Source organism: Salarias fasciatus, chromosome 6 (genome assembly GCF_902148845.1).
Source record: "Salarias fasciatus chromosome 6, fSalaFa1.1, whole genome shotgun sequence".
NCBI lineage: Eukaryota > Metazoa > Chordata > Actinopteri > Blenniiformes > Blenniidae > Salarias > Salarias fasciatus.
The window spans coordinates 15,542,250-15,568,950 of NC_043750.1; the positions used below are offsets into that span (position 1 = coordinate 15,542,250).

At 44.2% G+C, this 26,701-nt stretch overlaps 1 protein-coding gene across 1 annotated transcript in view; it reads left to right on the forward strand.

Annotated features, from left to right (window-relative positions):
• Nucleotides 1-26,701, forward strand: part of zcchc7 (zinc finger, CCHC domain containing 7) — a 45,354-nt gene that overhangs the window by 16,415 nt on the left and 2,238 nt on the right. The window contains exons 3-8 of the mRNA XM_030092990.1: nucleotides 7,529-7,578; nucleotides 7,873-8,010; nucleotides 8,114-8,284; nucleotides 10,722-10,757; nucleotides 22,455-22,550; nucleotides 22,799-22,916. Of these exons, the coding sequence (XP_029948850.1) occupies nucleotides 7,529-7,578; nucleotides 7,873-8,010; nucleotides 8,114-8,284; nucleotides 10,722-10,757; nucleotides 22,455-22,550; nucleotides 22,799-22,916 (609 nt within the window). The remainder of the gene's footprint in view (nucleotides 1-7,528; nucleotides 7,579-7,872; nucleotides 8,011-8,113; nucleotides 8,285-10,721; nucleotides 10,758-22,454; nucleotides 22,551-22,798; nucleotides 22,917-26,701) is intronic.

Here is a 26,701-nt window from a genome sequence, read left to right on the forward strand (position 1 = left end):
ATGCACACACGCTGAAGCGCCGGCAGATAAAAAGGCATTATGGTAAATTCCACTTAATGACAAATTTTAATTTGGGGAACAGGGCCTGGTGAATGGAGCTTAATTACCGGGGCCAAAGATCCCTCGAAAAATAACCCCCTCGACGTGCCCAACCTGCCCGATAATGGAGCGCTTCACAAAATGGCTCAGATTAACCAACGCCGTTTATCTAACCCCCCGCACCCCCTCCTCTGTATAATAACAAAAATAACAATCATGAAAATTCTATCTGCCTCCCAGCCCCCCCATCACCCCGCTTCCCTCTCCTGCCTTTCCACCCGCCCGCCCACTGCCTGGCTCACTCCCGCAGGAGGAAATTCATCAAAATGAAATTGAGGTTGCAACTCACTGGTTTTATTAAAATATATTTGCCCCCTTACAGCCGATGTGTGCTGCCATGTTGGTGCGTTTCGCCGCCCAAGACAAAGAGCGCTCCATGAATAATCTGGACAGCTTTCTTCGACTGTCGCGTGTTGGTCCGTGCAGGTTTGGCTTTTGCCACGAAATTTAAACATTTCTGTACCGCAGAAATGCCGCCCTGCCCAAGAAAAACTCCACCCTGACATTTTCCACTGGCGGGCCTCTTGAGTCAATGTTAGAACTGATACATCCTTTACATTTCATCTGACGTTTTCAAGGTAGTGAGAAAATGCCAATTGCATTTTACGAAAACCCCAATCGATGCAAGTGAATTAGAATCCCAATCCCAATTTGAGAATAAATGTAGTTACACTCTTTGTTTCATACACTCTTTTACAACAGAGATGACTGGTGGTTCAGTAATTCTGTGAACAGTTGCTGTATTTGGCTCATTCTGATAGTCAGTGAGCCGATCGCATGACTCTGACAGCTGAGTTTTATCGTCTCAGAAGCCACGTGTAAAAAAACTGCTGCTTGTGTTCAGGTGAAACTTCTATCAGTGTCTCTCTTTGCAATGTATTGCTGTTAATACATGTTAATTATCACAGTTTTGTCTCATTAAAAGTTTTGGTTAATGGAAATGCTCCTTTTAGATAAATGAACCAAAACTCTTAAAATTGGTTTAAAGCCACGAGTCGTTGATAAAATCTGGTACCGAGTCGTCATTAGATTAGTGTGGTGAACAAAATGTCAATACAAATGTAAAAACGTTGTAAGCTCTTTTGTTATCGCTGTATTGTCCAGTAACGTAGCATCTGCAGAGACCACCCATGCATGTTTAGGTTGATTACTTTGGTCAGTTCTCAGTTCGGTGGTTCGACCGGCAGAACTGGTGGTGGATCCGGACGGTGTGTTCAATAAGAACCACTCTGATGATCAACAGATCCGTCAAGATAAGTTTCGTGTCCAAATTGAAAATCTCCACCAAATGGGCAGCTAACGGATATTAAAAAGACACAGTGAGTACCTGTCCAGTGTTAAACGCTGTGGCTTCGGCTTTGGATAACTTGAACACGAATCCGCCGCACGCACGCAAGCAGTGCACAACACAGCCCTGCACACTTTTCTTGGCCTTCTCCAGTCCCTGTTGTTGTGTACCCTGATTGGACCATGTGGTTGCCATGCGGTTGCCAGGCCGCGCCCCCGCTGTGTGGTAATTGGTGTCTGCGGTGTTGCCGCGTGGCCGCGGCGCTTTGACTGACAGGTTTGGCCACCTGCCCTGCCCCGGCTGCCAACATGGTGTAGAAGAGGGGGGTGAAGAAAAGAAGCGGGAGGAGGTGGCACGGGCTGGCAGGGGGTGAGCACTCGATATGTCACGGGGGGAGGGAGATGGATATCAAATAATCAGAGGCGGCCTGAAATATGTGTTGGCCAAACGCGGGCGAACTCAACAGGGACCACGGTGATGGCATCTGCCTGCATTTCAGTTCACCACCAGGCTCCAGTGGCAGAGTATTGTCTTTGATATAAATGTCAGCGTGTTCCATGAAAGGTTAATCTCCAGGAAGCTTCTTGAGTTGAGTGATCATGATATTTAACTGAAATCATGCAGCAGAAATAAATTGTTTTTTTTTTTTGTTTTTTTTTTTATTGACATGCGTATTAGCTTTAGGCCTTCAGTTATTAAATCATTGCCAAGGGTTTGAAACTGATGGAAAATGTTAGCGTTTATGTTTGTCTCATAAAAGATGCTTTGTAGGACTTTTGAATGCAATTCCTCCTCAATTTTAAAATCACCCTGCGGACAAAAGCTGTACTGTAAAAAAAAAAAAAAAAAAAAAAAATCAACTAAACCTCATGATATTTGCAATGTTTTTAATTTTTTTTTCTTTTTTTTTAACTTTTTTTGCAGCAGCAGACTGGACGTCACCCTGCATACAACATTATCAGGCCACATGATGTTGGTAGATAGAAAAATTTAAATATATAAAAATACTTTGACTTCAAGACAGTGATGAAGACAGGAAACATTTTACCAACACTTTGGTTCTTGGCCTGTTTTTGCAGGAGTTCATATAACAAGGTGAAATGACAGCAGACCTGGTGAATAGATTTTAATGTGCTGTTTTCTTTCTTGGGGAACTGCAATTTCAAGGTTTTGAATCACAAATATTAAAAGGCATGTGTCTGTCATATTTACTGAATCTTTGTTCAGGATGAGACACTGTTGTTTTGATACTGGGGCAGCAGTTTTTAGTAATTTCTTAATTTCATTGAGTGCTGCCGTATTGTGTGCTCACATTTGCAACTTTAAGAACTGAAATGCAATGAAGTCCATTAACTTTCAGAAGTATCAACTACATATGTCCTTTAGCTGTGATGAAAAATTGACTTTCTTAAGATGGTGTCCTTCCTCGTTAGACTCATTCTCTTTCTTCATGATTCACATTTATTTCGTCTCCCTGTGCTCCCTCTCCCATTCCTCTTCATTTGATATTCTGCCAACCTGCGTCTTGTTGTGTTGCAGTATCCTCCATCCTCACGGCCTGTTAAGGCGTTTTCTGTCACGCAGATTGGAGGGAAAAAGAAAAGCGAGTTGGAGGAGAGCGGCCTTGCGTGCCTCTCTGTGTCTGACGCCACCGACATTTTGGTGTGTTTAACCTCGCAGAGGGCAAGGCTGCAGGGCAGGGGTGATGTCACAAAGGAAACACTTCCCCCCCCCCCCCCCCCCCCCCCCCCGATGTGCACACAAACTCGCACGCAAACATATGCAGAGCCTGCACACTCCCACCCACCCTCACCATTGTCATGTATAGTGTTGCTAATCCAGCCTTGTCGCTTCAGTATCAAACATAACCTCCATTTGGGGGGCAAGGCTCCTTTTTCACTCCCATTTGTGGGTGTGTGTGCATTAGTTAGTGTGTGTATGTGTGTGTCAGTTAGTGTGTGTGTGTGTGTGTGTCTCAGTGTTAATGGGTCTAGTCAACAACGTTGTACAATGGGCGGGCTGGCTTGGGATGCCTGTTTAAGTGTCAGGACAAGGAAAAAGAGATAGCGGCAAGGCGGGCCAGTCCGAGCCTTTGATGTTGCTGTGACAGAAGGAAGAACAGCTTGTAGGTGACGCGCACACACATACACACACACACACACATTGGAAAACAGGTTCATGGTAAGTGTATATATGATTGTGACAAGGCTGCCACATTTTATAGCGATAGTGCATTTTGTGTGTGTGTGTGCGCGTGTGTGTGTGTGTCACCCCCGAGAGCTGGGTGTTCATGGTTCATTAGCCACACGTACACTTCCGTTCTGTTCTCAGTGGTAGAAAGGACAGATTCAATGCTTCCACCCCCCCATTCCTCCCTTTTTGTTTTGTTCAGCCGGCTCTGATGAACAGGCATGCAGCCACCTCCCCTCTCCTCCTCATCTTCTAGTAATCAGGGTACCTATGAGACAGACAGGTAGCATCTGTCGCCTGCTCTCCCCTGATCCATCCCTCCCTCTTCGATTCTCCCCCTTTTCCATGCCATTGTGGTGAATTTCCCTCGACGGCAGAGTGATGAGATAATGTAGAGGATGTCCCGCAGAATCAAAATTAGTGCAACCCTCAGAAATCTCAGCAGAAGCCACGCTCAGTAACACCTTGGATTTTACTTGAGGCCCCAGAATCCCAAGTGTTGTCAGATGTCGTACCAGGTAGGATAAGCCATGACACCGCTTTTTTTTTCGTTCTTTTTTTTTTAATTTCTGATCTTTGATCTTACCGCCCAAAGATGTCTTAAAGGAACACTTCACCATTAGACCAGTTGAAATTGAACAGTTGCAGTCGACATGGCGGAGGACTCTCTTGAGTCCGTTCAGCTGCTCGGCGAAGCCGCTGCCATCTGCTTTTTCAGCTCCTGACTCCTTCAGATCTGCTGGGCCACGATGGAACGAAGCTCTGATGGTTTGGCTTTTTTTTTTTTTTTTTTTTTTTTTTTTGAACGGGGCCTCAGGGTCGATTAGCATATTTTCACCCTGTGTACAGACAACAGCCCACCACCCACCCTCTTCTTCTTTCCTCTCCTCCACGGTCCCCCCCTCACTCATGTGTTTGATTCCTCGGCCATGACAAAGAGCTTCACCCTTTATCCATGTGAGTGTGTGTGTGTGTGTCTCTCTCTCTCTCTCTCTCTCTGTGAGTGTGTGTGTGGTTGGGAGAGGGGGGCTTCTTAGATTAAGGGAAAGCTTCCTGCTCTTTATTTGGGAGGTCCCCCCGGGAGACGCTTTGGGAATGACTTTCGTTGAGTCACTAACGCCTACACACACACACACACACACACACACACACACACACACACACACACACACCTTTCACCCTTGACTTTTTTCCAAGCTGCCCATTGACGAGGTGCTGATTGTTGTGTAACCCCCCCCCCCCCCCAGTGTCATATTGTATTTTCACTGCATTACATGTGAAAACAGTGGTGAAGTGAGAGCTGTGACTAAAAGACACAAAAATATTGAAGTGAAAAGACCAATATGAAAACATAAAACATTTCATTTCATGACAAGCTCTCTGGCATTTGTGGCATCTAGTGGTGAGGTTGTGAACTGCAACCAACCCACTTTTCTGTCCATCACCTTGAGGTATGTGTGAGAACCTGCTGGGGCCACGAAACTTCTAGAAGTAGTACTTCAAGTAGGCCAATAACCAAATTCCCATTACATTACGTACAAGGTGCCGCATGGAAAACCCCTAAAGGCCTGTATTACCATTTGTTGCTGTACTTTCAGTTAAAGAATTAAGTAGAAGTTTATCAATACACTATTCTTTCATGCCATAACAACTTTTCACTAATACACCAGGGACTGAATATATTCTAGGTTTTTTCTTCTTTTGTGTCTTTTTCTAAAACAAGCTATCATTTTCCCATTTATAGATAGTAGTTATGATCCTAAACTTTGATAAATTAAACCAATTAAATGTAATTCTAAAAAAAAAGAATTACCGGTAAGTGTCCAGTTTAGTTGGTTTTTGCCACTTTGCCCGATTGAGCCCAATTTCAAGCATTTTTTGCTGTACTGAAGCCATATGATGTGAAAGATTCTGTACTGAGAGTATCTCTCACTGCATTATGCTGATTCTTAGACCTATTTGCCTGAGCATCAGCTAACTCGAGACTGTGTGTCCACAGAGTAGTTTCGAAGTGACTCAACCCAGCACAGAGTGTAGTGGTTAGCAGTCTCGCCTCCTATCAGAAAGGTCATGGGTTACAATCCACACTGGGTCTTTCTGTGTGGAGTTTTCATGTTCTCTCTGGACATGGCTGGGTACTTCCTGTTTCTCCCACAGAATTTGACTTTAGCTGTTGACCGTAAAATTACTTATAGGTATAAGTGTGTGTGTGTGTGTGTGTGTGTGTGTGTGTGTGTGTGTGTGTGTGTGTGTGTGTGTGTGTGTGTGTGTGTGTGATAGTTTGACACCAACAAACTCGCAGCGTGACTGCTTTGTATCAGTCAACTGTACATTTCTTTCGGGTGAAATTTTATTAACTTTTTCAAATTATAGATTGATTGTATTCACCAGTGACCAGACCTTTTTTTAAATTTAGAGAAGAAAAGATATGGCGGCTGGGTATAGCATTCAAATAGATTTTTTTAAGCCCAACAATGCAGCATTTAACCTCGCTGAGCTGTGACAGGCTGATTTCTACATTGGTGAGAGGCACTAAGACACAAACTGTTATTGTCCAAATTCTCTTTGATGGTTGACTTTACTTTTGGAAATGCCAGGCGTCAGACGGGATGCTATAATGAATTGCCCGCTGTGTTCTTACTGAGACGAAATCACTTTAAAAGAGGGTTGACTGGTTTCCATCTTCATATGTCGAGCATCTGGATTAGGTGTTTAACTCTAAAGTTTCTCGTTTTGCGCGATTCGTCGGATGTGTTCTTTGTGTGTGTGTTTTTGAGGTGAAGGTCGTGGCAGAAAGAAGCCCCATCCAAACAGCAGCCATTTTAATTTGTTTGACAGGGAAGCGAGGTGATAACCTCCCTCTGCAGCCGCTCACCCGGGGAGGTGAGGGGAGGGGGCAGAGGGGGGGGGGTAGAAAACACAGAGAGAGCAAAAGGAAGGAGGGCTGAGCCGCATAGCGATAAGGGTCTGGATCGAGAGAGAGAGAGAGAGTTAGAAAAAAGAAAGACAGGGGGCGAGCGGCGGAAAGGAGAATGTAATATTTGATTATGGCTCAAGGCTGTATGTTTGTCCAAAGGCTAAAGACTGTCAAGCAGCTAATCGCAGGGGTCGATGCGTAGGTGTGTCTATATGTGTTTGTAAAAGCATGCAAGTCTTTGCGGGGTTATTGGCATCAGCACATAATTTATTCTGCGAGTGTGCGTGCACGTGCGCGGGTTGCGCTTTCTGGATGTCAGTTACAGTTCTGTGGGCCTGAGGAGAATACAGTGGCCTCCCTCAGGGTGCTGTTAGTGCCACTCTCATACAGATGTGCCGGGCTGCCGCTGTGTCAGTTTCTGTGTGTTTTTCTTACCGGAAACTGAACTTACTCCTCGGGGTTTTATACTTCTTATTAAGAGTGGGTATTGTCTCATGTTTATCTGCTCTGCTTCTTATCAATCCTGCCTCCAATTTCTGCTACATTGTTTAAATAAGAAAATAAAACATGGAAAAAAAAGAAAAAAAACCTCTTCTTTTTAAGTTCACAGACATTTTTCATTCAAGTCCACACTTTAATGTGCCGCTCTGGGTCTAATGCACTGTAACAAGTATTATAGAGCTATTTATGGTCCTTCTTTCACGCTGGATTGGAGAAATATACTCAGAAGTATGTTATATTTTTTTTTCAGTCAGAATTAGTTCTGTCACAACTTTAGCTTACTCGAAATGTGCTACAGCTCCTTTTATGTTTGCATGACATTGTTAGGTGTACAATAAAGATAATGGGAGACTATAAATAAAATGGTAAACTTAACTTTATATAGTTGTGAAGTTAAATGACTGTGTTTTATTGTTACAAACCCTTGTTGACCTTAAATAGTCCCAAAATCAATCTTCTCATTTAGGTTGTGACTGTAAAATTGATTTTATTTGCGTTTATTAACGTGTTGAGGTTTTTTTCTTGTCTGCCAGATCCAAATACCGATGACGAAAGCTGGTTGGTTTCAGACAGAGATAGAGAGGTAAGTGACAGAAGCTTTTTTTTTTACTGCATTAAAAATAGTTTGCAGTTGACTTGATGAAATGTTTTTTTTCTCTGTAATTTATAAGTTAGTAACTGAATGATTGATTCAAAGAAATAAACAAAAATCCTCCAAACGTCTGATAAATCCCAGTCTGTAGAGGTGGTGTTGAACTGTGTGAGTAGATGTTTGTTGATTTCAGTGAGTTGTGAAATGATAATACTATACGTTAGCCAACTGAAACTCGCATCGACAACTTGATGTCACTGAAGCCCTTGACTGTGTGTGCTACAGGCTCGGATCTACAACAAAGACAAGGGTCCCAGAGTGACAGTCCAGCGGTTGTCAAACAGATACTACACTGACAAAAACGTGCACTGTAGGAATTGCAAAAAGACTGGACATCTCTCCAAGAACTGTCCTGAACCTAAAGTAAGTCCATATCAGTCGCAGCAGTCTCTGCAGTTTACATTCATTTGATCAAAGTACGTAAAACAGCAGTCTCATGTTGATGTGTGTGTGTGTGTGTATGCAGAAGGTGTCGCCGTGCTTTCTTTGTAGCGACCCGGGCCACAGATCCAGCGAATGCCCCAACAAATACTGCAATAACTGCGGCCTGCCTGGACACCTCTTCAGCTCCTGCAGCGAGCGGGCTTACTGGCACAAGCAGTGCCACCGCTGCAGCAAGACGGGACACTTCTTTGATGTGAGTATTTGTTTTACAACAAACCAAACTTAGACGTTCTTAAGCAGGACGTTTCAGTCTTTCATTACTAGAGCAGCTCAGCCTGCGATGCCCTGTGAACACATCTGGCTTCTCTGTTGATCCCAGATGTGACAATTATGTTGTGGTCATCATGCATCTGTGGAAGTGATGGCTGTACGACTGGGCCAGGCTTCTGTAGAACTACAGGTTCATCAGGGCTGTGCATCCTCATCTTCTCAATGCCCCGAAGCTTTTCTGAGGCGTCCCAGTCTGTAGCATTCACTAGTTTCCAGTGATGGTCTGAGGAGGGAAAAGCAGTGAGCTGGGGACGGGCACGTGGACGGCCAGAGCTCCAGAATTACTGCAAAACATTGTGCTTTTAAATAAACATGACAAAATAATTCATTGAAAAATGTATTAACCGGCAAAAACGCATACACAGAAAATACCACCAGTGTTAAGGCCTCAACAAATGCAGCATATTATCAGAAGACTAAAAATGTTTAAGAATAATTGCGCATATAGAAAACAAGGAAGGCATGAAAATTAAGCCTTTGAATTAACACAACTGCATGTCACACAGATCGCAAACTCATCAGAATAGCCGCCAGTTTGGGAGAACTTATCAAGTTGCGTTTTCTTTTTTCCCCTTTTTTCAATTGTTCCCTCTTTGATTTTCCCATTTCTCTCTCTTTTTTTTAAACTCCACTCCTCCCTCTCCTCCTCCTCTTTCCCGTAATGATGAGCGACCAAGGGTCAACACACGCTGCTGTTCACATTAATTGATACACTTCAGCAATTACAGCTCAGTTATGTCTGCCATGCTGCATATTCCAGCTGTGAGCATGTGTGCCCGCGCTCGAGTGTATGTGCGCGCACGCTCGAGTGTGTGTGTGTGTGTGTGTGTGTCGCTGAAGGGTGAATCTAATGACCATCAATGACAATTATCCCACCGCAGCGTTCATTACCTTGCCCATTTCTACTAATGCTATAGAATGGAACCCAGTGTGTATGTAAGAAACTGCCTATGCCTCCACCCCCCCCCCCACCCCCACCCTCCCCTCCCTCCCTCCCTCCCTCCTCCCTCAGTCATGTACTGCGCTCTGTGCAATGGATGAGTAACCAGGTGAACACCAGAGGGAAAGGGTAGACCAGGACACACATAACCCAATTTTTCTTTCTCACAATCTCTCACCTGTTTTTTTTTTTCCTCACCTCTTCATCTAGATCCTTGGCTCGATCTCCCTCTTTTTCTTTTGCATATTGTTTCTCAAACACCACACAAAGGTGTGAAGTTGCACAGTAAGTGTAATTACCCTTTTCTGGGAGGCAGAACTTTTTTTTTTTTTTTTTTTTTCCCCCTTCCTCCTCTCACACAAATTATGCTCTATGTATTAGAGTGTGTTTGAGAGAGAAAGAGAGTCAGGTCTCCGTCCCCTGGGTCTTTCTGTGTCTCTCATTAAAGACAGACGGTTGATGGAGCGCGAGTGTGTCGCTCGCCTCGCCTGTCGCCCTCAACAACAACACACTACCCTGGCGGTCTGGAGGGAGAGAGCAAACGGGAGGGAGTGTGTGCGTGTGTGTGTGTGTGTGTGAGAGAGGGTGTGCTAAAAGAAAAGAAAAGAAATAGATGAGTGGCGAAGGGAGATACAGTTGTCGAAATTCACATTTGTTCTTCCCACTATTCACAGCGAGATCAGGGGAAAGAGAAAGTTGCCCCGCAGGCTGTGGCTGAAGGTCCGGATTTAAATGTGCACCACGCTCACTTTGTCATGTGGCCAAAACTCCTAAATTACACTATGATTGTTAAACGTGGAGCGCAAGTCGAACACCGCTTCGGCTCGCCGGAGCCCAGGCTTGAGCCTGCCTCTGTCTCTCTCTCTCTCTCTCTCTCCCGCTCGGCCTCTCTCGCACTCAGTAGGTATGTAAGTAGATAAATCTTGTTGCCCGCGGCGACTGCGGCATTTTCAATTTCCCAGTGGGAAGTGGCGGCGGTTGGGAAAGGATGTCGGAACGCTTAAGGAACAGCGTGGAGAAGCCCCGGAGATAATGCTTTAGCCACACCGGGACAAAACCACTGACTGCCTTACTTACTGTTGGAGCGACTGGCTGCGGCAGAAACACACCGAATGTAAAACAGCGAGAAATCAGAGGGATGACGGTTCAGGCGGAGATGCTGGGAGACACCCGGCCAGTCAGACCAGAAAACAAATCACACTATCGCCACTTTTTTCTGATTCTTTTTGCCTCCAAATTGTTCAGTCAAACATATCAATCAATCCGTCATAATTTTCTTTCTTCCACTACGCAACAAATATGCAGTGAAAGTTGTTGTTTTAACTGGATAAATGTCTTTTTTTATATATATATATATATATATATATATATATATATATATATATACATATATGATTGATATGTTCTGTTTTTCTCCCAGGCTTGTCCAGAGATCTGGAGGCAGTACCACATCACAGTAAGTGTCTCTCACCAAACCAACACCGAACACCGAACACACTCATCCTGGTGCCGACCACAGTCTCACCTCACCTCTTTTAATTCTCACATTGTGTCCGTTTGCCTGGATCCAATCATTTTTTTCATCAGGATGACTGGACCATATGAATACTACTGAGATTAGTAAAATATGACTTTGTTTTAAAATATTAGTAAACTTGTTTTCTGTGTTGGTTCATCTGACAGGTAAAGATACATTATTGTAACTTTGTGTAAATGTGCTTGTTTACTTTTCAGTCATACTCCTCACAAAAGTGGACGACCACAAATAGCAAGCTTTGAATTGAAATGCACAAAAATACTGGACATAAATGCAAAATTGCTAAATGTGTGTCCTACAGAAAAGCGTATCAAACATTATTTCATTCACTCATGTTTTTAAAATGTAGTTTTAAGCTTATTGTATTAAATTTATGCATTATTCCATGAATTTGGGTACCTCATGAAAACTGGGAGCTTTTACAACAGTCAATAACATTTTGAGAGAAATCAAGCAACTAGCCATAAACACAAAAGACTATTGATTATTAAATCCATATATATTTGAAATCACGTGGAAGATGTAATAATGGAGCCATCACTTGATGCACAGTACATTTAGTATCTATTTAAAAAGACAAAGGTGGCTGATTTCACTTCAGTGTTCACGAACACTGAAGTGAAACCGCCTTCATTATGCACGTATAGTCAAATAATGTTAAACATAGATTTTACAAATACCGTTCCTTGTTCTAATTTTAAGTAAAGCCTTTAACTGGTTTGTACTTTGCCTTTGTTTCAGATTTGATCCTAGTCGATGTTGTCACTTTGCCCAGACTCCCAATTAAAGCAGAAATGTAAAAGAACAAGGTGGTGTTAGAGCGTTGTGACTAAGCCTGCAGCTTTCTGAAGCCAACCCCACTTACGGGCAGTGACACTTAAATATTTTTTTTTTTATACCAGAACGTGCCTGATTAAGGGAGAAATCCTGTACTTTAAAATCACTCTTTACCAGATATATACAGTATGTGTGGATTTAGCTGTTGTTTTTTGGCAAAATTATCCTTAAAGTGACATTTAATGCATAACCTCATTTATTGAAAGTATTTTCATCAATACAATATGAATGGAAAAATGAAAAGAGTAAAAGGAAACCTGCTCATTTGTACCCAGCGACGCTCAGCCTCTAAACCAGGGAGGGGAGTAGTGACCCTGTGTCCGTCGTACTATTGAAATGTTTTTATAATCAACTAAGCAGCGACAGTGACATGTGAGAATGGTGCAGAGGTCGAAAAAAAGCAAGCTGAAAAGGAACTTTTGCTGCCATTTTGAAAGAAAAGGTGTCACAACATCACAATCGATATGCAGCTTGTGATTTTTATTGACCTTGCCCTGTGGCCGATGAGTGAAGCATGGCTCAAAATGAAATCAGATTAAGGGAATCAGACTTTTTTTCAGCTTTTGCTTCGTTTTCAACCTATATGCACATGTGACATCTACTGTGTGTGTGTGCTTGCGTGTGTGTGTGTATGTGTGCGTGCAAGCAATGTGTCAAAGACACAAAAACTGTGTGACAGTCGCATGGGCCATATGTCAGCAGGGAGACATTTACTTCGGGGTGTGTGTGTGTGGTTTTGTGTGTGCAAAATATGAAGATAACTACTTTTCTTGGCTCGTTTGTGTGTGTATGTGTGTGTGTGCGTATCTGAGTGAGGGAGTGATATAGACCTCAGCCTAAGAGAAAAGAGCAGCTTGTTTGTCAATTAAAAGACGTGATAAAGCATGAAATGGGCTGCCAACACCACGCGGGACGAGGGAGTGAGAGAGAAGGAAGAAGAGTGTGTGTTTGCATATATCTTGGTGTTTGTGTGTGTGTGTGTGTGTGTGTGTGTTGGGGAGGTCTGTCACTCTTCTCTATGGAGATTAATTAGCAGGGGCTGTCTAATGAAAAGGCAGCATCGTTAGCGCTGGGGTAGCACGGTGGGAGAGATGGCAGCAGCAGGAGGAGGGAGCGGGACGGAGAAGTTCCAGGGGAGATGCTGGCAGAGACGAAGGAAGTTGAGTTTAATTGTTGCTCTTGCGTTGGCGAAGGATGCTCTCGGGTTTACTGTCGAGTTTCGCTTGGAGCCGGGAAACGCTGACGAAAGTCTCGGGTCGCGTAGCGATATGATGAAACCTTTCCCGCCCCCCCCCCCCCCCCCCCCCCCCTTTTTTTTTTCTCTCTCTGTGTGTGTTTGTATTTGTGTGTGACGATGTGCTTTAACGGGTGGAGGATTGTGACCCAGGTCTAATTGAAGTATTTAAGCCATTTAAGCACTGGGAACAGAAGGTCGTTACAGATCCAAACTGGCATGGGGGTTAGGGGCCCACACACACATGCATACACACACACATGCATACACAGGGCTCCTTCTGTTTAAGACAGCCTCATTTTATTCATGATGCTGCTTATGACCCTGAACTCCCCAATGTGAGAAGGTGTGTGTGCGTGCTAGTATGTGTGTGTGTGTGTGTGTGTGTGTGTGTGTGTTCGCTTTGGGAGATGTGACTCTGTCACCTTCCGCTGGGCTCAGCCAGGTGTGAAAAGGCATTCTGTCAGACCTCCCTGCTACTGGGTCCATTTATCCTTCGTTTGTGTGTGTGTGTGTGTGTGTGTGTCTGTGTGTGTGTGTGTCTGTGTGTGTGTCTGTGTGTGTGCGTGTGTGTGCTGGGTCCGTTTATCTTCCGTGAGGGTATGTGTTGTCTGCCTGCACCTGGCCCTCAACTAACAAACTCCTCCAAACCACACAGTATAGACCACAAAGCCCTGGAGTATTTACTGAGAAAGTACGACACTGACACACACACACACACACACACACACACAGAGCTGCAAATGGAGTAAAAGGATAGCCACAACATTTTCATCATGTTTGTGTCATATTGAGTTACACGTTTTTTTATACATGGGAGTGTTTTTAACCCCCATCATAAAAAGACAATTTCTTTCTCTGCAGATTGTTTATGTCTGTTTCTCTTTCTCAGTCTGCCTTTTGGTTTATCCAACTCACACCCTGGAAAAGTTCGCCACTCCTATGAGACGTTTATTGACAGAGGTTAATTAATAGTTTTATTGTTGGCCTTCGGTTCTTAAAATCTATTTTTTGTGAGCTTGTACATTTTGAGCTGGCCACGCTCACTCTGCGACCGTCTCATCACCTCACACGAAGACGGCCTGCCCCGCCGAAACGTCTTCTGTGTCTTCTGTGACACCAAGCATGTTTTTTGATACAGCAATCGGTGTCTTCTTGTAATTTCTTACCTCAAAGCTACCAAAGCTTCAAAAATCAACTAATCTGAGACACAGTTCCCGTCTCAAAGAGCAGGGATTCAAAGAAACTGTTTGATCAAACACCGTTTTAATTTAAAAGTCTGTTTTTGATTTTTTTTTTTTTTTTTTTTTTTTCAGATTTCTTGCATTTTCTTTAGTGTCAATGGCTTTTTTTTTGTGTGTCTGCAGCGGTCACAATTTCTTGAAACATTCCCTTTCTTGCCCCAGTACATTTCTCTCCTTCATGTAATGGAGTTTTAACCATCATGTTTAAAGAAATTCTCTGTGGGTGATCTGCAATTTGCTTGGCTTTCGTTGTAATTTTAAATGATTGCCTGCTGAGAGCTTTAAAATCTGTTGTTGAGTGTTTAACATCGAAGCCTTGGAACTGGTTTGAAGCGCTCTGTGCTGAAAATCGGAGTGAGGTCATGTTTCTGTTCGGCCAATCATCCACCAGGACCATAAAGAACAAGGTGTCCCAAAATAGACCCCAAAATGCAATGCAGACCTGCAACTAACGTGTATTTTCATTGTTGATGAATTGGTTTTCAATTTTATCCAAATTAATGGGCCTAAATGCAGATGGCGAGATCCACTGTTGTACATAACTGATTGAATTCTAGCTGAATGATCAGATTTTTTTTGGACCAATAAGCTGAATTGAGTGATGAGTTTGTTGTCAAAATTACGGATTCACTGTCGTCTGCCTGCTCAGCCTCAGTTCGTTACACGCATTGTTGAAACTCAGATTTGTTTTTCGGACTGAATTTTTGACAGCATATAGACTATTTCACCAAGACTACTGATGAATATTTAAAAAAAAAAAAAAAAAAAAAAAAAAATCCCCCAAGGTGAGATTTGAGGATGGAGAAAAGCAAAGCGGTGATGAGAAAACACACATGAAGCGAGGAGGAACTTCTAAAGGCTGGCTGGGGAGCAGTCATGAAAGGTCAAAGTGCAGTCTCGGTGACCTGCTGTCTGTGCGCTGGCTGCTATAATGCACGGAAAGATCAGGCGTGAATGTGTAGTTATACATATATTTTCAAGGCACAGGCAACCCTGGACCCTGCTGTGTTGGATCAAGACCGAAGCGCCACCTTCTGGCAGCTGTGGAAAGATGGCTTCCATCCCGTGTGTGAGAGAGAGAGAGTTGCTGCTGGAGGACAAGGAGGGGTGAATGTATTAAACAGGTTGAGAGAGAGTGAATCAGAGCGCACAGCTGCTGATTGGTGCAGGTATATGGCTGTGTGAGCATTGATTGGCCTCTTTTTAGATAGTAGTGGTGACACCTGTATGTTGGTGTTTATTGATCTGTACCTCTGCAGACGGCAGCGCGTGTGTGTGTGTGTGTGTGTATATCGAGCGGATTTTCTCCTCATGGCATTATCAGGGTGTGTGTATTGATCTTTTCCTTAGGGACATGTGTGTATGTGTGTGTTTAGGACTGAAAAAACTGACTGTGACCTTATTGTTCGCCACAAAAATGAAGCTGTTCGAACCCCTTTCTTTCGCAACTGACTGTATTTCCTTCAGGTTCCTTTTGGCCGTCCCCTCTTATTCCACCAGGTGTGCTCAGTTCAGTCTTTGTTAGCTCAACGTTGCAACGTTGGGACATTCTGTCTCTAAATCCTCTTACTTTTATGAAAATCGTTTCAATAAAAAAGGATCTTGATAATACAGTGGCGTTTTCCAGGGATTCTTCACCAAATGAAGAACATTGTAGAATATGTCTAATATCTATCTGTTTCACAGGTTTATGTCTGAGGTTGAACCAGAAATGATGCAAATCAATCTTTAGAATTTGAAAGTAATTAGCAACCATGTGAAGTTGAGGGAAAAAAGAAGCTTAAGAAATTATATCCATTTCTATTTTTCTTAACCTTATTTTTCTGATTTGTTTTATTCCTGTATATGGGCATCGAATCTCCACCCTATTGGGAAAAATTTCCCTGAATGGGACTGTTCAGTGGACGACTGCTGGCCTCTAAGAAGTCTGCTGGTTATAGCATGAAGCAAATGAACATAAACCCTTAACAGGGAGTTTCGGTTCACATTTACAAAGGACTTCTGCAATATGTCTTTTTCTTTATTTTTATTTATTTATTTATTTTGTCTCTATCCAGGAAAAGCCCATGAAAAGCGAGTAAATACTTTCAAATATGCTCTGATAGCACATTTAAAAAAATGTACTGTAAAATTACTTGCAAGAAGCATTTCACATTAATCTAATTATGAATTTAGTTATGTTGTAAAATAATGAGTAAATGGTAGTACATTTGAAGTTCCTGTCCACAGCAACCAACCTATGCACAGGCAGTTTAATGCCTTTAATTGTGTGCATTTGGTGTCTTTTTTTATTTTTATTTTAATCAACCAGCTTCCTTTGAGGAGCCTCTGTGGACTTTTTTTTTTTGGTTGCATGCTGTGTGGAGGTAGAGCGCCGCTCAGTGGTCAAATGGAGAAATGCTCTCAAACTGTATTTATTGGCAGGTTTAAACTGAAATAGTTCGTTTGAGTTGTTCTGTAATGCAATACTTATTGTGTCCTATTCATACAGTGACAAAATAAAGGCAGATTCAGGAAACTCAAGAAAGAAATTCAAGAAAGGTTTTTAAACTTCATAAAAAATAGTAAAAATACAATGTTTGTAAAATATGTTCAAATTTCTGTCCTGTGTAATCGAACACAGTTTCCTGAAAAGTACAAAGACATGGATCTGAAACCATCATTAAATACATGGAAGCTGTAGGGGATTATTTGGAAAGACCAAGGGAAAATGGAATTGCATATAATATGAAATTATGTTCCTTATGATCACATTAAAGCAGCACTACTTTCTGCTCAAAGTCTTATTCCCATTTTGCTGAACTTCAGCAAGCCCCACTTTAACTTTTAACCTTCATCCCTCTTCTTCTCTCTTTTTTTTTTTTTTACTTTTTTGCTTGGATGACCTCTTTTTTCATTCCTTTTAAAGGAAATGTGCTCAATTCAAACAGAAGCGTGTACAAATCCTTTAAATCCACATGTGGTCAATGAGCTGTTTTAGCTGGCTCATCATTGTATAGTCCGGACGGTCCGGTCCTCTCAATTCTGCCGTGTCGAAAGGCTCCCAATTCTTTATTCTCCCCTCATATTGAGACACCTGAAGGAACAGGCGGCGAGTAAAAGCCTTTTGTATGCCTACTTATATGAAGAGTCAGCGGTCATCGGGGAGCTGCAGACTAGTTCTACATGTATCTGAGTTCAAAGGCAAAGCAGGTCGTTTTATTTTGCTTCATGTAAAAGGTGGTTTCAGGTGATGGTTTTTTGTTTTTTAACTTCATTATAAACTATATTAGTGGTTTAAATGTGTTAATAAAGCAAAATGAGTATTTTGAAGACAACAGGGAAGACTTTGTTGTAATTCCTGTTTTAAACAAGTAATTTATCATCCAGAGAAATATCTGGGAAATATGGTGTTCATTAAAACAGGCGATTGTCATATTCGCATAAAAACAGGTGAGGATAAAAGTGGGGAAAAAAGGAAAAGAAAATAACTGGAAAACTGCATGTTTTGCTGCTGTCTGTCAGGCGGACAGGTTCACGTAGTTCAGGTGTTTATTCTTCGGTAGTGTCTTCAGCTAAACTGTTGGATTTACATGCAGAACCATAGGAATGTGTACAGACACACGCACACTTTGACGCGGACACACACACTCACAGGTGCAGTGTTATCAGAGGTCTTGCAGGCTTTGCAGGTCATTGTGACTTTCCGCTTAGCCGGATGGTGTCGATTTTGCTGTGTGTACGTGTGTGTTTAGGTGCCTGTGTGTAATTGGTTGGCTGTGATGTAAAATCAGGATTTAACATCCTGACTGGAGCACAGGAGTCCATCTGCATGCTGTACATCCAAATCCCGGTCTCTCATGTCCTTATATGTTTGTCTCTGTCTAATTGGAGTGAATAAAGCACGGCCTCACGCTGGCCACAGCAGAATGGGACGGCTGATCTCTGCAGCAGGCACGCAGAAAAGAAATTGTACAACTTTGACTTGGGTTTGAAAAGATTAGCTCGTATCCCCTATTCCGGCTTTCCACAGTGTGACCAGATTACCGCTCGTTGCTGCCCCAAATGGGGAGGATTTCTCCAGAGGTGGCAACCCACAGCCTTTCACCCCTGCATCACATTATCATGACATTCCAGGAGCTTTTTCTTTCCCGCTCCGAAGAGGAAATCGGGACTCCGACTGATTGTCTTCAGACTGATTGACTGACTGACGGGAGGAGATAGGAAGAGCCTCTGGGAATTAGGCGCCGTGTGAGCGTGAGTCCTGGTGAGGGCGCCGGGTTAGGGCTTCGGTCTTTGTGAACCGTCAGACACAAAGGGGGGCAGGAATCACATCTGGTTCTTTGGAGGACGCCCCCCCCCCCCTTTACTCGTCCTCCTCTGTAGCCTTTTTTAAGTTCACGTGTACACCTTCACCTTTAGCTGTCTCCTCAGAGACACCGACTCTTCCCGTCCATGTGAATTACAGCGTGATTAATTTCTTTGCAGTTGTTGAAATAGCACAGTTCATTGTCCATAGGAATAAGAGGATTAATGGTTCAGTCTTCAGTTCATTTACTGTACTCTGTCTGGGAAGATGTTCACCTTATAGCCATTTCATCTCCGCTAATTCACAACAGTCTAATTAATCCTCCCTGTTAACCTAATATGTACATAGCGGCATGTTGCACAAATACACACGCACACACGCACACCACAAGGGTGTGTTTGTTTTGGTATGAGCCAAGTGGTCTTGTGTTGTGTTGTGAGGCTGTTCTCTATGATAAAGCATGCAGAGTTGGTCCCCTGTGGGTCCTGTAACATATGCAAACCTCTCCCCATCGCCGCAATAACATATGCAAAACAGCGCTGCTGGCCTTGGCCCCCGTGCTCCCACCACCCGTTACTGTTCAGCTCCCACCCCCTTTTACACACACACGCGCACACACACACACACACACACACACACACACACACACACACACACACACACACACAGTTATCAAAACACAATCCGAGAAGCAAACAGACTTCTGTGTGTGTGTGTGTGTGTGTGTGTGTGTGTGTGTGTGTGTGTGTGTGTGTGTGTGTGTGTGTGTGTGTGTGTGTGTGTGTGTGTGTGTGTGTGTGTGTGTGTGTGTGTGTGTGTGTGTGTGCGTGTGTGTGTTCCCTTCAGATTGTAGTCTGTAACAGTCTGAGCTTTGTGTTGGCCGAAGGATTATCACAGCTTTGCCACCAGCAGCTAAGGCAAGGAGCAGAGGCGAGTGGGGCTTAGAGAGAGACGGTGTGCGTGCATGCGTGTGTGTGTCGGGACAACTGTGGGAAAACACATTTTGTGTGTGTGTGTGACAGAGAGCACGCACACTCGTGTGTGTTTGTCTGTGTGTACATGCATGAAGAACCATGGATGGCCATTTGTCTATGTACACACAGAAAAGTCCTTGGACCTTCTTAGACACCACACACACACACACACACACACACACACACACACACACACACACACACACACACACACACACACACCGAGACCTCTTCACCTCATACCTGCAGGGTCTCCCCAGCGGTCTCTCGGTCGGAGGACCATTACTTGAACAGACAGGTGTTTCTTTGCTGCAGCCTCTCATGCCTGAAGGCGTCTGGCAAGTTTATGGAGACAAACATTGTTTTCAGGCATTTTTGGGAAAAATGCTTCACTCATGTCTTACCAAAGGCTTAAAGTGCCAACACCTGTTTATACTAGTGTGATTTTTCTTTATTTCAGTCTTTTTGTTACTCATAACATTTTAAGTCTTTGGATCCAAGAAGATACAACTAGTTGTAGTTGCTAGTTTTCTAGCAAGCTTTGATTCTTTTAGGTTTGTCTTCAAAGAAATGGCATCCATCCATCCATCCATCCATCTACCCAGCCATTCATCCATTCTTTCAGTAGAACTGTTTGCCTATCCCAGTATCAAAACTGATTTCAAGAGAATGTCTGACTCTGAAACAATAAAACTGAGAAAAGACAATCCCTTTGGGAATTCATCAGTGCATCTCATGCACAACACACAAGAAAGGCAATGAACAATATAGAAAGGAAGAGAATGTGATTCGATCATGGTGAATAGATTAGAAATTATGTCCATTACCCACGAGCATATGAATGAGTTAAAATCAAAGCACAGTCATTCCATTTGCAAAGCCAGACTGTAACACTTATCAGCTTTTTGTTTTTGATATTTATCATAAAGAGTGAATATGAATGAAAAATTAACCATTTCAACTTACAAAGGCCCAGAACTCTTTCTGTCATTATGTGTTTCAGGTATACTTGAAGGTTATGAATTGTTTTGTAATCAGGCTTTTTGTTTCAGTTGTACCCTTGTTCTTTCCATATCTCGTACAATACTTTGGAAAACTCTTCTGCATCTTCAAATTTTTCACAACCACACCACACCAGTTTAAACCCACAATTTAATACCACCAACAACTTTGTGTTAAAAGAACAGTGAGTCCCAGAAATGAAAGGCCTCCACAAATGCTCTCAATAAGTTTGCGTCTGTTTGAGCCACAAGAAGAGATAAAAGGATTTTATCAAGCAGATGAAATATCAACAGTGTGTCTGTGGTTTGTTGTAAAACGTGTTTGGATCTACCTTCCTGTAGAGATCCTTCAGAAACCGTGTGCAGGTGTTCTGCAAAGGTAATGAATGGCTAGCAAACACTAATCTCACTTCTTTCTATTCACCTCACACCTTATTGGGTAAATTAAAAAAATGCAGTACCTCTATTTTTGTTGCTTTGCTGCATTTGTTTCATCAGTTCCAAAACCTTTGCCCAGCACTGTTTATCCAAGCATCGGTTTCTCAGTGGTAACACCACTGTAGTTTCTCACACAGCTGATGTGTGTTTCTATGATTCTGATAACACCGAGTCTCCGTCAGATTCACTTTCTTTGGGGGCTTTTTCCCCCCAACAGGAGGAAACAGACTCCAAACTGCCCTGATCTGTCAGTCCTTCACCCTGTTTATAGATGCCCGTGATGCCTCGGTGTGAGACGAGGACAGAGAGGACTGAATGTCCATCCAGTTAATTAAAATTAGATGAGGCGGGCAGCTCCTTCTGCATTCACGCCAGGGTTTCACAAAACTATCACAGGTTGATGCGAGAATGGGAGGAGATCTCATTCCTTCTTTCTTCGCCTTCCCTCGCTCAAGCTTTCTTCTGTTCTGTCTGCGTGCTGGATCAGAGTGTGTGGAGATAACACAAGCCCAAGGTCAGGGAGAGAGACCTACAGCCAATTTACATGAGGGATGAATGGGAAGAGGCGCGAGAAGGGTGGAGGTCGGGGGGGTCTGAGACTGGGACTGTGATCTCCTTTGGGTGCACATGTGCGTGTGTGTCTGCGTGCAAGTGTGTGTGTGTGTGTGTGTGTGTGTGTGTGTGAGTGCACGCTTGCAAGAGGTCTGTGATCTCCTGGCCTTTGTGATGGAGATGGGCCCGGCAGGCCTGACCCGATAATGACGCGACGCTCTAATAGCATTCATCCTTTCTGCCGCAAAACTACTCAAGCGGAAAAGAGAGGGAGAGAGGGGGGAAAAAAAGAAAAACAAGTGTGAGGGGTAGATGTGGCTTTAAAAGGGTGTGTGTGGGGAGGAATGGGGGAGGCACAAAGGAGGGGAGTTTAGCTGAGCTATGTTTAAGAAATGACGTGGAGCACAAATCATTTGTAATCTCAGAATCAGGGTTGAGAGAGAAAGGAGGGGCCACCTCAGACGAGTGTGAAGGTGTTTAAAAGAATGGTGTGTGTGTGTGTGTGTGTGTGTGTGTGTGTGTGTGTGTGTGTGTGTGTGTGTGTGTGTGTGTGTGTGTGTGTGTGTGTGTGTGTGTGTGTGTGTGTGTGTGTGTGTGTGTGTGTGACAGACACATTGGTAGTAAATGCACTCGGCCTGTGTCTCCCTTCTCCCTCTCTCTCTCTTTATCAGTGTATATTTGCTGTGGGCGCTGGAGCATGGAAGGCTTTCAGAACACTGGCCCATAGGGGACGGGACCCTGTATCCAACACACACACACACACACAGAAACACACACACACGGTTCAGTTATCAAACAGGGTCATTACAGGCCTCTAACTATACCTTAGTAATCACTGGTTCATATCAGCACCCATACTGGCCATACAATACGCCACAGTCTGCATGAATGGAGAGCATGGGAATGATGACAGAGGAGAGGGAGAGCGGCACGCAAACCACACGTTGAACCGCAGTCCGATTGTTGCCGTCGTGTCAGACGGGGAAAAGAATCGAATGCGGAGTTTACGCACAACAAACTACAAGCTCTTGTAATTCTTTCTCTGTAGACGAGAAGCGGCCCTCCTGCCAAGCCGTCGGGATCATCTAACGGCCGCTCTTCTGACTACTGCTACAACTGCTCCAGGAAGGGACATCTCGGTCACGTGAGTAACTCGGCTCCTGTTTGCTGGCTCTGTGTGGTAGTCCCTTTTAAAACTTGCTATTGAAGTTACATTTTTGGCGCGATTTGTATTTGTGGAAGTTACTTCTTATTTGTACGTTGGGTAGCATTATTGTTATATTTTCTGTGCAGAAAATAAAAACAAATCTGCCATTTGTTCTAATCTTCTTGTCCACATTTTTCTGATATGCTGTCTCAGATATTTGGTTCCTGTGACTTTGTCGTTCTTAGGTGTGCACACGGCAGAGGATGTTTAAAGGCGTGTATCCCAACGCACCGTTTATTAACACGTATGACACTGTGAAGGAAATCAAAAGCAGACAGCACAGGATGAAGCTGAAGGCTAAAGGCAAGTCTCACTCTCTCTCTCTCACACACACACACACACACACACACACACACACACACACACACACACACGCGCACACACACACGCACGCACACACTGATAATGAACGGCCAAGCTCCTTGAGGATTCCAAGAAAAAAAAAAATAGTTTGAAATATTTAAACTTTATTGCAGAGCATTATCAGAACGTATGGAAACCTTATATTAAAGTATTATTATATCAGATAAGAACCCATAAAAACTTGTTCTCAGATCTTTATGAGCACATTTTCTCCATGACTGAATGTGGTTGTACTGCTCGCGCCCTCGTGAGTTGAATAGGAATATTGTTTTGGTTGATCCTGCAGGGTTCCTACGCAGTATGGAAAGTATGGAAAAGTATGGAATTTGATTTTAGAATTTTCCAGATCTGGAAAAGTATGGAAAATTGATACTATTGTATGGAAAAATATTCATGTTTCCAAGACTTCTATCATTGTTATATTTTCTAAAAAACAAAAAACAAAAACAAAAAAAAGGAAAGAAAAAGAATATAGAAAAAAGAGAAATGCATCAATCTGTTGGCAGCAGCTAAAAATGTTTGTGTGAGAGCACACAGACGGTTACGGTCCTGGAAAACATTTGGGCAGATTTCTCAGCTGACATTACACTCCGGTCCGGTAGGTGGCAGGCTTGCAGCAATGCACCTGTAAACTGGATGCCAACATAGATATATATACAAACCCTACATGGCTCATGCTCGTTGTAACCCAGTGGGGACTAACGTCGTCACATGGCGGCCATCTTGGGACAGGGCCACTCACTCACTCATCACATTAAAGGGCATCTCCGGTTTTTTGACACCTGGACCTTATTTCTAGGTGTGTGCATGCTCATATACTCACTCAGACAAACATCGTGCAGCTCGGAGTCCTTCAGAAGTTATTTAGATCCAACCGATTTAGCGCGGGCCACGGCAAGGGAGCTTCAGCGCGGGACATAATCTCTGCAAAATCGGTCATTTCGGCTTTATTTTTTCATCCATCGCCAGTGTTATCATAAAGTCAGCTCGTCTACTGTCTTCAGGTGGGTCAGCTGACAGTTTTTGCTCACTTAGCCACAATTAGCTCGGATGGGAACGTTGGAGCTCCTCTCGACAGCAGAAAGGCACTCTGAGTCGCTGCCATGCCGGGAGGGGGGCTGCAGCCTCCCGGCGAGTCAGACACCCGGGCGCTGTGACAGCCGAGGCCGACTCAAAGTGCCTTTCTGCTGGGGAGAGCAGCTCCGCGACGTTCCCATCCGAGCTAATTGTGGCTAAGTTAGCCCAGCGGAGGTGCACTGCGCGTGGGCTGCGGGGCACTCCTGGAAGTCTCTCCTCACCGAGAGTCTCTGGAGGTCTCCAGGCCGGGCGAGGAGCGCTGTGCGCGGGCCGCAGCGCGGCCGACGGGAGAGGCTCCAGCATCCGAGCTAATTGTGGCTAAGTTAGCACGGTGTCAGAGAAGAGCGAAGCGCAGCAGATCCTATCAGAGCAGAGCAGAGCTTTGAGCATCCAACCCCGGATCGAAAGGCAACCCGGGGCCGCCACGGGCCCCCCTGTGCTGCACGGGGCCCAGCGCCACCGCCGTGGTGGACGGTTCGCCCGACCGAGCGGCCCAGCCTCCAGGCCCGGTCGGGCTCCGCAGGCAGGCGATCGGACCCACGCGCCAGCCACCCCTGGCTGTCCGACCGTGGCGGTAGCTGAGCTGACTTTATGCAGCCTCCCGGCGAGTCAGACGTCCGTGTGCCATGACAGCAAGGCCGAGTCAGTGCCTTTCTGTTCGGGAGAGGAGCTCCAGCGTTCCCATCCGAGCTAATTGTGGCTAAGTTATCGAAAACTGTCAGCTGACCCACCTGAAGACGGTAGACGAGCTGACTTTATGATAACACTTTATGATTATGGATGAAAAAATATAGCCGAAATGAGCGATTTTGCAGAGATTATGTCCCGCACTGAAGCTCCCTTGCCGTGGCCCGCGCTATATTGGTTGGATCTAAATAACTTCTGAAGGACTCCGAGCTGCACGATGTTTGTCTGAGTGAGTATATGAGCATGCACACACCTAGAAATAAGGTCCAGGTGTCAAAAAACCGGAGTTACCCTTTATTGTCAACTAATGTCAACTTTGAAATAGCTGGTGATTGCTCAATTTTCGTTCGATTTTCAAACGACTTCGTTTGAAAATCCAAACCACGTCAGACAAGTAGATATTTAACTGCATGCAAAAAGAAAAGTTGTGATTTTAACATTTAGTCTGAATCATAGCAACATAACGTCAGTAATAAATCAAACCGTCTGTAAATCCGTCAAGAATTCAATGAGTTGAGTATTTTAGTGTAAATCACTCACCTTCCCTTAGATTACACAGAGCGCCCTGGAGTGGCCCACTGTCCAAAGATGACCGACAGTGAACAATGTTGTTGACTCCGCCTTGAAGGCCTCAGTATGCTTCCCCGTCACCGCGACGTCATTCCTACAACGTCTGCGCCGCGCCCTACCTTGTTCCTACGCTAGGGCTTGACGCGCACCTCCCAAAAATCCTGACTTCGCATCGAGGCGATGAGTGGTGACGTGAACGTCGAGGGCTGTGATTGGTCCGCTTTCGCGTTGTTTATAGAATGAAGTAGAACTCTCCCCGAATGCTTTTCTGATCCAAACAGTGCTTCGGGAGAAGTTTAGATCCAAAATTGAGCGGCACACATCCCTATACTGTTAGCAGTGTTAGCACTGTTAGCAGACGGGGCTATGTGTATAGCCGCTCCTAAAACGGCTTTAATCGTCCAAAAACTCATTAGTTTCACCAATATTTCATCATGGTCCACTCAGCCCCTCCTCCACCACAGCCCGGTGTCGCCAGATATGTCATATATGCAGATATATGTTCGATAAGTGCACGTGTCTAGATATCTATGTCTATAGATCTGTGTCCAGGTAAAAGCCGGAGCTACGGAAGCCGCATTGTTGTTGTGACTGCCTAGCGGCTTGGCGGTGAAACTGCAGAGGAGGGCGTTCCCTTGATGCAGAAGCAAGATATGTTCAGTAGCGGCTTAGGGTTGCCGGCGTAGGGTTGCCGGCGTAGGAACGACGTCGCTGCAATGGGCATCTAGTTCTTATATGATATCTATGGATGCCAACCACCAAGCAAAACCAACAGAAGAAGAAATAGGGCAGGTGAACTAGCTACTGCTCATGAGCGAGCTAAAATGGGAAGATGTACATTTTCAGAGGAGTAGGGCTGGGTACCGTTTAACAGTACCTCAGTGGTACCGACCGAAAAACTCCGGTATATACCGGTACCGAACAAGAGACGTGCGTACGGGTATCAGTTTCGGTTCTTAAAGTGGCTGCGTGGTCAATAAACATGCGCGGAAATGATGGTTCAGTTCTTCTCTTTTACTGAAAAAAACGGCACATCCATCATTGAACATGTTACCACGTCTTAACGGCTCACTCTCTTTCTAACAGCATGCAGAGAGAGCCTCACAGGGAGCCTGCAGCCCGCAGCCCTTCTTCATCTGTGGTGTCTGTTTAAAATAAGGTTGAACATGCAAACAGCATACCTAGTGGCATGAAGTGCAAATGCAGTCATGGTGTCGTCCGTGCGCCGTGAAGGCAGGTACCGAAAAAAGTACCGTTCAGGAACTGGTACCATACGTGAGGTATCGAAAAAGTACTTGTACCCGAAAAATATCTAACGGTACCCAGCCCTACAGAGGAGTGGCTAAAAAATCCCAAATACAAAGGCTGGTTGGCAAAGGATTCCGGGCAGA